Source organism: Loxodonta africana, chromosome 11 (assembly GCF_030014295.1).
Source record: "Loxodonta africana isolate mLoxAfr1 chromosome 11, mLoxAfr1.hap2, whole genome shotgun sequence".
Classification (NCBI taxonomy): Eukaryota; Metazoa; Chordata; class Mammalia; order Proboscidea; family Elephantidae; genus Loxodonta; species Loxodonta africana.
Window position 1 is genome coordinate 83,002,965 of NC_087352.1, and position 13,162 is coordinate 83,016,126.

At 36.6% G+C, this 13,162-nt stretch overlaps 1 protein-coding gene across 1 annotated transcript in view; it reads right to left on the minus strand.

Annotated features, from left to right (window-relative positions):
• Positions 1-13,162, minus strand: part of TAF4B (TATA-box binding protein associated factor 4b) — a 144,080-nt gene that overhangs the window by 110,295 nt on the left and 20,623 nt on the right. The window contains exons 6-7 of the mRNA XM_003406347.4: positions 11,864-11,953; positions 6,708-7,322 (exon numbers count right to left, since the gene is read on the minus strand). Of these exons, the coding sequence (XP_003406395.2) occupies positions 6,708-7,322; positions 11,864-11,953 (705 nt within the window). The remainder of the gene's footprint in view (positions 1-6,707; positions 7,323-11,863; positions 11,954-13,162) is intronic.

Consider the following 13,162-nt stretch of genomic DNA (forward strand, 5'->3'; position numbering starts at 1 on the left):
AATGCTCATAACAGGGAATTACTGAAGTCAGTATGTAAAAGATCACAATAATCAAAAAGAGGGACTAAATACAGGTGGAATAGAACTGCCATATGGAGAGTGATACAAGGCGATATAGGACAATACAAGTTAGGTTTTTCCTTAGAAAAATAGGGGTAAATATTAAGGTAACCACACAGAGGTATAACAACTCCATAACTCAAGATAAAAGCCAAGAAAAACATAATGACTCAACAAACATAAAGTCAAACACTATGAAAATGAGGATCTCACAATTTACTAAGAAAAACATCTCAGCACAAAAAAAGTATATGGAAAAATGAAATTGTCAACAACATACATAAAAAAGCATCAAAATGACAACACTAAACACTTATTTATCTATAATTACACTGAATGTAAACAGACTAAATGCACCAATAAAGAGACAGAGAGTCACGGACTGGATAAAGAAACACGATCCGTCTATATGCTGCCTACAAGAGACACACCTTAGACTTAGAGACACAAACAAACTAAAACTCAAAGGATGGAAAAAAATATATCAAGCAAACAATCAGCAAAAAAGAAGAGGAGTAGCAATATTAATTTCTGACAAAATAGACTTTAGACTTAAATCCACCGTAAAGGATGAAGAAGGACACTACATAATGATAAAAGGGACAATTGATCAGGAGGACATAACCATATTAAATATTTATGCACCCAACGACAGGGCTGCAAGATACATAAATCAAATTTTAACAGAACTGAACCGTGAGACAGACACCTCCACAATTATACTAGGAGACTTCAACACACCACTTTCGGAGAAGGACAGGACATCTAGTAAGAAGCTCAACAGAGACACGGAAGACCTAATTACAACAATCAACCAACCTGACCTCATTGACTTATACAGAACTCTCCACCCAAATGCTGCAAAGTATACTTTTTTTTCTAGCGCACATGGAACATTCTCTAGAATAGACCACATATTAGGTCATAAAACAAACCTTTGCAGAATCCAAAACATCGAAATATTACAAAGCATCTTCTCAGACCACAAGGCAATAAAACTAGACATCAATAACAGAAAAACTAGGGAAAAGAAATCAAATACTTGGCAACTGAACAATACCCTCCTGAAAAAAGACTGGGTGATAGAAGACATTAAGGAAGGAATAAGGAAATTCATAGAATGCAACCAGAATGAAAATACTTCCTATCAAAACCTCTGGGACACAGCAAAAGCAGTGCTCAGAGGCCAATTTATATTGAAAAATGCACACATACAAAAAGAAGAAAGAGCCAAAATCAGAGAACTGTCCCTACAGCTTGAACAAATAGAAAGTGAGCAACAAAAGAATCCATCAGGCACCAGAAGAAAACAAATAATAAAAATTAGAGCTGAACTAAATGAATTAGAGAACAGAAAAACAATTGAAAGAATTAACAAAGCCAAAAATTGGTTCTTTGAAAAAATTAACAAAATTGATAAACCATTGGCTAGACTGACTAAAGAAATACAGCAAAGGAAACAAATAACCCGAATAAGAAACGAGAAGGGCCACATCACAACAGACCCAACTGAAATTAAAAGAATCATATCAGATTATTACGAAAAATTGTACTCTAACAAATTTGCAAACCTAGAAGAAATGGATAAATTCCTGGAAAAACACTACCTACCCAAACTAACACATTCAGGAGTAGAACAACTAAATAGACCCATAACAAAAAAAGAGATTGAAACAGTAATCAAAAAACTCCCAACAAAAAAAAGCCCTGGCCCGAACGGCTTCACTGCAGAGTTCTACCAAACTTTCAGAGAAGAGTTAACACCACTACTACTAAAGGTATTTCAAATCATAGAAAATGACAGAATACTACCCAACTCATTCTATGAAGCCACCATCTCCGATACCAAAACCAGGTAAAGACATTACAAAAAAAGAAAATTACAGAGCTATATCCCTCATGAACATAGATGCAAAAATCCTCAACAAAATTCTAGCCAATAGAACTCAACAACATATCAAAAAATTAAGCCACCATGACCAAGTGGGATTTATACCAGGTATGCAAGGCTGTTTAATATCTGAAAAACTATTAATGTAATCCACCACATAAATAAAACAAAAGACAAAAACCACATGAGCTTATCAATTGATGCAAAAAAGGCATTTGACAAAGTCCAACACCCTTTTATGATAAAAACTCTCACCAAAATAGGAATTGAAGGAAAATTCCTCAACATAATAAAGGGCATCTATGCAAAGCCAACAGCCAACATCACTCTAAATGGAGAGAACCTGAAAGCATTTCCCTTGAGAACGGGAACCAGACAAGGATGCCCTTCATCTCCGCTCTTATTCAACATCGTGCTAGAAGCCCTAGCCAGGGCAATTAGGCTAGACAAAGAAATAAAGGGCATCCAGATTGGCAAGGAGGAAGTAAAATTATCTCTATTTGCAGATGACATGATCTTTTACACAGAAAACCCTAAGGAATCCTCCAGAAAACTACTGAAACTAATAGAAGAGTTTGGCAGAGTCTCAGGTTATAAGATAAACATACAAAAATCACTTGGATTTTTGTATGTTTATCTTATACACTTTGTATGTTTATCTTATACATCAACAAAAAGAACATCGAAGAGGAAATAACCAAATCAATACCATTCACAGTAGCCCCCAAGAAGATAAAATACTTAGGAATAAATCTTACCAAGAATGTAAAAGACCTATACAAAGAAAACTACAAAGCTCTACTACAAGAAATTCAAAAGGACATACTTAAGTGGAAAAACATACCTTGCTCATGGATAGGAAGACTTAACATAGTAAAAATGTCTATTCCACCAAAAGCCATCTATACATACAATGCACTTCCGATCCAAATTCCAACGTCATTTTTTAAGGTGATACAGAAACAAATCACCAACTTCATATGGAAGGGAAAGAAGCCTCGGATAAGCAAAGCATTACTGAAAAAGAAGAACAAAGTGGGAGGCCTCACTCTTCCTGATTTCAGAACCTATTATACAGCCACAGTAGTTCAAACAGCCTGGTATTGGTACAACAACAGGCACATAGACCAGTGGAACAGAATTGAGAACCCAGATATAAATCCATCCTCATAAGAGCAGCTGATATTTGACGAAGGCCCAGTGTCAGTTAATTGGGGAAAAGATAGTCTTTTTAACAAATGGTGCTGCCATAACTGGATATCCATTTGCAAAAAAATGAAACAGGACCCATACCTCACACCAAGCACAAAAACTAACTCCAAGTGGATCAAAGACCTAAACATAAAGACCAAAACGATAAAGATCATGGAAGAAAAAATGGGGACAACCTTAGGAGGCCTAATACAAGGCATAAACAGAATACAAAACATTACCAAAAATGACGAAGACAAACCAGATAACTGGGAGCTCCTAAAAATCAAACACCTATGCTCATCTAAAGAGTAAAAAGACCACCTACAGACTGGGAAAGAATTTGCAGCTATGACATCTCCGACCAGCGCCTGATCTCTAAAATCTACACGATTCTGTCAAAACTTAACCACAAAAAGACAAACAACCCAATCAAGAAGTGGGCAAAGGATATGAACACACATTTCACTAAAGAAGATATTCAGGCAGCTAACAGATACATGAGAAAATGCTCTCGATCATTAGCCATTAGAGAAATGCAAATTAAAACTACGATGAGATTCCATCTCACACCAGCAAGGCTGGCATTAATCCAAAAAACACAAAATAATAAATGTTGGAGAGGCTGCGGAGAGATTGGAACTCTTATACACTGCTGGTGGGAATGTAAAATGGTACAACCACTTTGGAAATCTATCCGGCGATATCTTAAACAGTTAGAAATAGAACTACCATACAATCCAGAAATCCCACTCCTCGGAATATACCCTAGAGAAACAAGAGCCTTCACACAAACAGATATGTGCACACCCATGTTTATTGCAGCTCTGTTTACAATAGCAAAAAGCTGGAAGCAACCAAGGTGTCCATCAACGGATGAATGGGTAAATAAATTGTGGTATATTCACACAATGGAATACTATGCATCAATAAAGAACAGTGACGAATCTGTGAAACATTTCATAACATGGAGGAACCTGGAAGGCATTATGCTGAGGGAAATCAGTCAGAGGCAAAAGGACAAATATTGTATAAGACCACTATTATAAGATCTTGAGAAATAGTATAAACTGAGAAGAACACATACTTTTGTGGTTACGACGGGGGGAGGGAGGGAGGGAGAGGGTTTTTTACTGATTAATTAGTGGATAAGAACTGCTTTAGGTGAAGGCAAGGACAACACTCAATACATGGAAGGTCAGCTCAGTTGGACTGGACCAAAAGCAAAGAAGTTTGCGGGATAAAACGAATGCTTCAAAGGTCAGCGGAGCAAGGGCGGGGGTTTGGGGACCATGGTTTAAGGTGACTTCTAAGTCAATTGGCAAAATAATTCTATTAGGAAAACATTCTGCATCCCACTTTGAAATGTGGCGTCTGGGGTCTTAAATGCTAACAAGTGGCCATCTAAGATGCATCAATTGGTCTCAACCCACCTGGAGCAAAGGAGAATGAAGAACACCAAGGTCACACGACAACTAAGAGCCCAAGAGACAGAAAGGGCCACATGAACTAGAGACCTACATCATCCTGAGACCAGAAGAACTAGTTGGTGCTGGGCCACAATCGATGACTGCCCTGACAGAGAGCACAACAGAGAACCCCTGAGGGAGCAGGAGATCAGTGGGATGCAGACCCCAAATTCTCATAAAAAGACCAGACTTAATGGTCTGACTGTGACTAGAGGAATCCCGGCAGTCATGGTCCCCAAACCTTCTGTTGGCACAGGACAGGAACCATCCCCGAAGACAACTCATCAGACATGAAAGGGACTGGAAAGTGGGTAGGAGAGAGATGCTGATGAACAGTGAGCTAATTATATCAGGTGGACACTTGAGACTGTGTTGGCATCTCCTGTCTGGAGGGGGGATGGAAGGATAGAGAGAGTTGGAAGCTGGCAAAATTGTCACGAAAGGAGAGACTGGAAGGGCTGACTCATTAGGGGGAGAGCAAGTGGGAGTAAGGAGTAAGATGTATATAAACTTATATGTGACAGACTGACTTGATTTGTAAACGTTCACTTGAAGCTCAATAAAAGTTAATAAAAAAAAAAAAAAGAATTACTGTGTCTATAAAATATTTTCTCTCTGAAATTAAACTCAGGATCCCAAGAGAAACTCTCCAAAGCACATACATTTCTCCATTTGAAAAATCAGACCAGCAATAGAAAAAGATGAAAAAAGACAAGGACCCAGGAAATGACTATCACTTTGTACCCAAGGGTTTGACTCCTGCCCCAGTTCTTGTCACCTGGCCTTCCCTTTTCATTCTATGTCCAAAGCTGCCCTTCTGCTTCTGAAGGCAACCATCCACAGACACTAAACTCTTATCTTGATCATGCAAACAAGGCTGGGAATTTTACAAAGATTTTACTATTCAAGGAGCAAAACAGTCTAAAAGGAAGAGATTAAATACACGGCCTTTAACACTAGATGCACCAAAGAGAAAAAGAACAATCACTCAAAATCAAAAGAACAACTCCGTTATGGCATAAGTCAGAAAAGAACTGTACTAAAAAATTATAATTTTAAAATTAATTTGCCACATACTATCTCCCACACGGAAACCCTGGTGGCATAGTGGTCAAGTGCTACGGCTGCTAACCAAAAGGTTGGCAGTTCAAATACAGCAGGTGCTCCTTGGAAATTCTACGGGGCAGTTCTACTCTGTTCTAAAGGGTTGCTATGAGTTGGAATCAAGTTAACTGCAGTGGGTTTGGTTTGGTTTTATCTCCCACAGATTAACAGTATTCCTGATAAAACTTGTCTTATCCTGAAAAAGTAGGTCATTGTAAACCCTAAAAATACTAACTAGCCGATGAAAACTTCCTTACTTCACTCAAGAACCTCCCAACTCACAAAGTTTAGGAAAAAAATACAATCTCTTACTTATTCACTTTACTCACAGTCTCTCTCCTCCCCTTAGCACTTTTCTAAAAGAAGTGTTACCATTATATCACCTACGAAGGAGCAATGCCAAATATATTTAACCTGAATCTAATCATGACGAAAAAAAAAAAAATCAGAAAAAACCAAATAATAGGAAATTCTGTAAAATAACTAGCCTATGCACTTGAAATGTTACGATAAAATGAACAACAACAACAAAAGTTTGGGGAACTATTCTAGATCCAAGGAATCTAAAGAGAAATGCCAACTAAATGTAAATGAACCAATTTTTTACTAGAAACAAAACCATAAAATAAGTACTGATAAAGGACATTATTGGGATAACTGTGAAAACTTGAACATCGACTATATAAAAGACAATGGTATTGTACCAATATTAATTCCCATGTGTGAAGATGAGTATATTATGGTTATGTAAAAACAAATAACCTTTTCCTCAGGAGATACATAGTTATTTAGGTATCAACTGTTATGACCTCTATAACCAAGTCTTAAATGGTTCATCAAAAAGTCCTGTGTGTGTTCATGTGAATAGAGAGAAAGGGAAACATAGAGCAAATATGGCAAAATGTTAACAATTGGTCAAAAGAGGTAAAGGGTATACAAGGTTTGAAATTTTCAAAATAAAAAAACTGAGGAAGAAATGAAATGTTACTCACTAGTTGTTTGACTTTAACTGCCTGTGGAATACCAGGTGGTTGTGAAAGGATGGAGTTTGGCTGTGCAAGTCTGATCTGGACTGGAGCATCAACCACAGGCTTGTCAGCTGTGGTCCCAGAAAAAGTAACAACAGGTTTCATAGAAGGAAGACAAATAGTTGCAGCTGAAGTTTCTCCAAAAGTCACCGATGGAAGGGCCAGTGATACTGCTGCTCCAGAAACAACTGGTTTTTCAGGTTGAAGTGAGACTGTTGTAACTGTATTTGGTACAGAAGTCACAAGTGGTTTTGAAGTCTGAAGCAAAACAGTTCCAGCTGTTGTTCCTCCTGGTATAGCAGCTGGACCCACAGGATGAAGTGTCACAACTCCAGTGTTTGCTCCGTCTGGACCAGCAAGTGGATTCTCAATGTGTACTGACACAGTTCTAGGGGCTGTTTCTCCAGAAACAGTAACAGTCTTTTCAGACTGGACTGAGGAAGCTGTTGTCACCACAGGAGAAGAAGTTACTGTTGTGGTACAAGTAGCAATGACTGCCTCACTAGAAGTCTGCTGAACACACTGCTGAATAAAGCTCTGAGAGTTAGGTATAAGTTGTCGTAAGGCAATCACACTTTTCTAGAAACAGAGAAGAGGAAAAAAATAATAAATTAGCACCTAGTAAAAAAAAAAAAAACTTTGTACTTCATCTCTTTATAACATAAAGTAAATCAAAAGTATATCAAGTGTTTCTGTAAAGGAAACCTTGTGTTAATTTTTTCTGTTCTGTCAATAACAAGCACACGATTTTAAGTCCAAAAGTGCATGAGCCCAAAAGTGTTTTATTTTTAACACAAATTCATGTCTCATTATCAGACTTATTTTATACACCTCAATATCAACTTAGTAAAATAAAACACTGCATTATTCTTCTTTGTATTTGTCTAAACTCCATAATAGGTCATTAGCTTCGATATCTCTAAGTTTATTTGCACCCCAAGTCTTTGTTAAGTAATTTTCAAACTTTGGATAGATACTCTTTAACATAAACCAAATAAAAACAAGGTGAATTTTAAGATAAAAAACAATTTCTCCAGTAGTGCTGAAATATTTTCTGACTGGACTTTAAATCATTCTAAACCGCTGAAAAAGTAAAGTCAGTTCAAACTAAAAACTAATGTTGCTATTGTTAGCAACCCTATGTACAACAGAACGCAACACTGCCTGGTCTTGCGCCATCCTCATAATTGTTGCTATGCTTGAGCCCATTCCGGCAGCCACTGTGTCAAATCCATTTCCTTGAGGGTCTTCATCTTCTTCACTGACCCCGTATACTTTACCAAGGCTGATGTCCTTCTCAAGGGACTGATCCCTCCTGATAATATGATCAAAGTATGTGAGATGAAGTCTCACCGTCCTCGCTTGTAAGGAGCATTCTGGCTGTGCTTCCTCCAAGACAGATTTGTTCACTGTTCTGGCAGTCCATGGTATATTTATTATTCTTCACCAACACCATAATTCAGAGGTGTCAATTCTTTTTCCCTCTTTTTTATTTGCTGTCCAGCTTTCGCATGCATATGAGACTAAAAATACCATGGCTTAGGTCAGGTACACCTTAGTCCTCAAAGTGACATTTTTGCTTTTTAACACTTTGGTATATTTGTCCAATGCAATATGTCGTTTGATTTCTTGACTGTTCCTTCTAAGTACACTGATTGTGGATCGAAGTCAAATGAAATCCTTGACAACTTCAATACCTTCTCTGTTTATCATGATGTTGCTTATTGGTTCAGAAATGAGCTTTTTTTGGCTTTGTTTTTAAGTAACAAAAAAAATGCCAAAAGAAGGCAGATAGCTGGTTATCCTCTGGGGAATTCATGGGCTGTTTTAGAAGATCTCCCTGTTTTAACTTCTGTCAGGCTGCATACTAAGAGCCATGAAAGCAATCACAAAGAAACACAGTCCCTACTTAAGAAGTAAAGAGAACTATTTCCCCCCTCCTCTACTTTGTTAAAAAAAAAAAAAAAAAAATTGAGAAAATTTTTATCTGAAGAAATTCCAAAAAGAAAATACAAACGGTCATAAAGAAAAGAAATAGAAAATCCCTCACAATCTTCTTCCAAAATTTCAAAATGGGAGAAAAATTGTTTTGGAAATAAACAAATGAAGTGATTTATTTAAATAAATATAAACTAGAAATCTAAGATGAGGTAGTTGTGAAGAAAAGTAAAATTGGGAAGAAATGTTGACGTCATGAGGCTTAAGACAGGCAACAGTATATATCTGAATTATCTCTTGACCATCTGCTCAGAGTTAAGCTTAAATGTTGAATCCCTCGTCCTATAAGATACCCAACTCCCTAAAACTCTCAAAGATGAGGAAAAAAAACTCTAAAAAAATCATGACTTAACAGGCCCTTAGAAAATAGATAAAAAGTACAAAAACTACATGGTAATATTTGGTAACTTAAAGGTAATGTTATCTAGCAAATAGATTCAGATAGCCTAAATTGTGGCATTTACTGGACCTGTGTGTCTCGTCAAAAGTTAGTCAATTTAAGCAGTTTTCTCAACTCTAAAATGGAGAATACACTTTACTCTCAAAGGACTGACATGAAAATTAAGTGTAAATAATGCAAATTAAAAGTATTTAGCAAAGTATATGATACATAGTTGGTGCTTAACTAATTTCCTTCCTTCCCACAGTGTCTTCAACAGGTATGAAATATAGATAAACTCAAAAGGGTTGCCAGTGTTACATGCTGCACCTCTAGCTCACAGAAACATGGCACTGAAAGAGACCTTGGATTCAATCTCCGACCAAAGAAAGAACAGCCTCTAACATCTCACTAGAGAGGGTCATCCAAAGACAGAGCACAATTCATTTCATGAAGCAGCCCACCACATTTTTGGACAAATCTACCCAATCCTAGCTACATGCTCTAGAGCTACAACAGTCAAAATATTTGTGCATAGATAATTTGCTATTAGGTATTGCCCTTCCTAGACCAAGTCTCCTCTGGAAAAAATTTTCTTTCTTTTTTTAAGTGTTATTGTGGTAAAATGCATATGAAACACAAAACCTGTCATTTTAACTATTTTTAAGCATATAACTAAGTGACATTAATTACATTCACCACATTGTTCAACCATCACCACTGTCCACTTCCAAAAGTCTTTCATCATCCCGAACAGAAACTCAGTATCCTTTAAACAACAGCTCCCTATTTCCCTCTCTTCCTAGGCCCTGGTAACTACTCAGAAACTTCTCTATACACATTTTCATTCTAGATATTTCACATAAGTGGGATCATACAGCAGTTGTCCTTTTGTGACAAAGTTATTTCACTCAGCATAATGTTTTCAAGGTTCATCCATGTCATAGCATGTATCAGAACTTCATTTCTCTTATGGCTGAATAGTATCCTGTTGTATGGCCATATCACATCCTGTTTACCCACTCATCTGTTGACATACACTTGGGTTGTTGCCACCTTTTGGCTATTGTGAACAATGCTGCAATGAATACTAATGCCCAAGTATCTGTTTGAATCCCTGCTTTCAAGTCTCTTGGGTATATACTACAGAGCAGAATTGCTGGGTCATATGGTAATTCTGTATTTAACTTTTTGAGGAACCACCAAACTGTTTTTCACAAAGGCTGCACCATTTTACATCCCCACCAGCAATTATGGTTGAGGGTTCAAATTTCTCCATATCCTTGCTACCACTTGTTATTTTCCATTTTTCTGATAATAGCCATCCTATTGTTATTGTATGCCAACAGGTCGATTCTGACTCATAGTGACCCTATATGACAGAGAACTTCCCCATAAGGTTTCCTAAGCTATAATCTGTATGGGAGATTGCCAGGTCTTTTCTCCCACAGAACCACCTATGAGTTTGAACCAACCTTTCCATTAGAAGCTGAGCTCTCTAACCACTGCACCACCAATCCTTATCATCATCCTGTTGCTGCTGTTGTTATTAGGTGTCCTAGAGTCAGTTCCGACTAATAGCGGACCCTAAGTACAACAGAACAAAACATTGTCCAGGTCCTGTGTCATCCTCAGCCATCCTCACAATCACTGCAGTTTGAGCCCACTGTTGCGGCCATTGTGTCACTCCATCTCACTGAGAATCTTCTTCTTTTTCTGACAGACATCCTAGTGAATGTGAAGTGGCATCCTGTTGTGGTTTTGATTTGCATTTCCCTAATGACAGCTGGGGATCTTTTCATGTGCATACTGGCTACCTGTATATTTTGTATGTCTTAAAGAAATGTCTATTCAAGTCCTTTACCCATTTTTTAATTAGGTTACTCATTTTATTTCCGTTGCCGTTGAACCGTAAAAGGATTCTCAGTTTCTTTAGCCACACTTCGTACCACACGATTCTCATCCTCCTATTCAACCTGGCCACTCTCTTGACAACAGTTTCTACTACATTAACTAGCCTTCTGAAAATGAAAATATGGTGCCATTCCCCTTCCCACTCTTCTCTTATTAGGAACAAAAGGAGTCTCCACTACAAAGCCTCTTTCATCTTCTCTAGACAACACAAAATTTTCTAAGAGCAACTCCTCATTCTATTATTTTAAAAGTTATGGGACGAGTCTCTGGATCACTCGAGCCCCAGATCTTTAATGACTTTATGAATTTCAATCTGATTCCTTTTCAGTTTCTGAGTATCTAAAAGGAATGTTATTTTTTTAGTCTGCCAAAATAATCTCATTACCAAAGTTATTGTTTTCTATCAAAATGCTATTTAATTCAATAAATCTTAGAGATGAGTATGCCTACTAACAATGTAAATTAATTTTTAAAAACAGTCTTCCTACCAAATTTGGTACTATGTGCTTTATTTCTAAAAGAATATGAGGAATCATTAGGACAAAAACAGAAAGCCCTTAATTTCCAAAACAACAGTCAAGAGTCCTTGAGTATATTCCTGTAGAAGCATTAAACAATATTAAGCTATGTTCATGAATGATATATTACTCGTTTTCTCAGCATAATCCAAAGAATACGGATTATGAACATGCTCTACAGTTTAAAACAGAAGTGAGAGAGTTCTCCTACACTGCTAGTTATCTTCACATTGAGTTGTTGTACTGAATAGGTTTTAAATTATCTTAATTTAATCTAACTCAAATTTCTTCAAGGTAACATATAACTCTACCTTAAGAAAAGGAACTAGGTGAGGTTGAGGTGAAGACTTGAGTTCAACATACAGTTTCCTAGTAAATTCTTCTGCTTCAATTTTTGCATCCTGAGGAGAGAAAGAAACACTTTTCAGTCTACAAACATTTTAAGAGGCAAAGTATAAAATGTGTGATTACACGTCTTGCTATCCTAGATATAGCAAATTTTTCACAATTGGTAGAAATCCAACACTAAGTGAAGGACAATTTTTTTCATGTCACCTTTGAAATGGGTAAACATAAATAACGTTTATAGAGAATACAATGAAGGGAAGGCTTCTTTTTTTTTTTTTTAAGATCCCAGGAAGCAAAATGACAGAGCTGAATGAATGAAAGTCTTACATTATTATAGTCTGTTATGAATAATTAGGAAGTGAAGACACACGGGAATTCTAAATTTCTTGGGGTAGGGAATAGGAAGTCATTTTGTTTAGGGGCCTTGGATATTTTTGTTTTGTTTTTTCAATTTTTAAGTTACATTAACCAAGCTAAGATTGTTATTTTAGAATACTATTGCAAGGCCATAATACTAGCTATACTATTGCTCCAAAGGACTGAGGAACCCTTACTTATTGCCTTATGCTCTAAGCCTTTCAGGAATTTGTGATGTCAAAATTACTTTCATATTAAGATTTTTTTTTTTTTTTTGCCTTTTTTACTGTGTTGATATTTATTTTACACCGATGGTACAAAAACAACAGTGGGTAAAACCGCTGGCACAAAAGGTAATGGCAACAAACTGTAATAGTCATCACCATACTCTACTATGTAGTTCATGTAGCAAAAAATTTGAGCCAGTTTCCTTAAAAAATGTCCTCAATGAAGCAGAAAAGATTAATTTTACTAAATTTTAACTCCTCAGTACATGTTTTTTTAATAATGTGACAAAATTGGAACCACACATTCTGCTGCAGACCAAAGCCAAGAAAGATGCTCAAGGAAAAGCACTTTGTGACTGTGTTGCCAGCTAAATTAGCTGTTTTGTCACAGATCACCATTTTTGCTAGAAAAGAATGTCAATCAAACTGTTTATTCAGGTTGGGATATTTGGTCGACATTTTCTTAAAAACAAAGTAAGTCTGTTACCGTAAGGAAAAAAAAAAAAAAAAAACTGATAGTATTTGTTACCAATGATAAAAATTAGAGCTCTCTAGCCAAAATTAAAATTTTGGAAAACTTGTATATCTGCTACCCTGAGCTTGATAGCTTTCTAGTATTTTGAGACTTTTCTGATGATATTGGGGTGAAATTAACCGGCATGATTTTTATCTTAAATA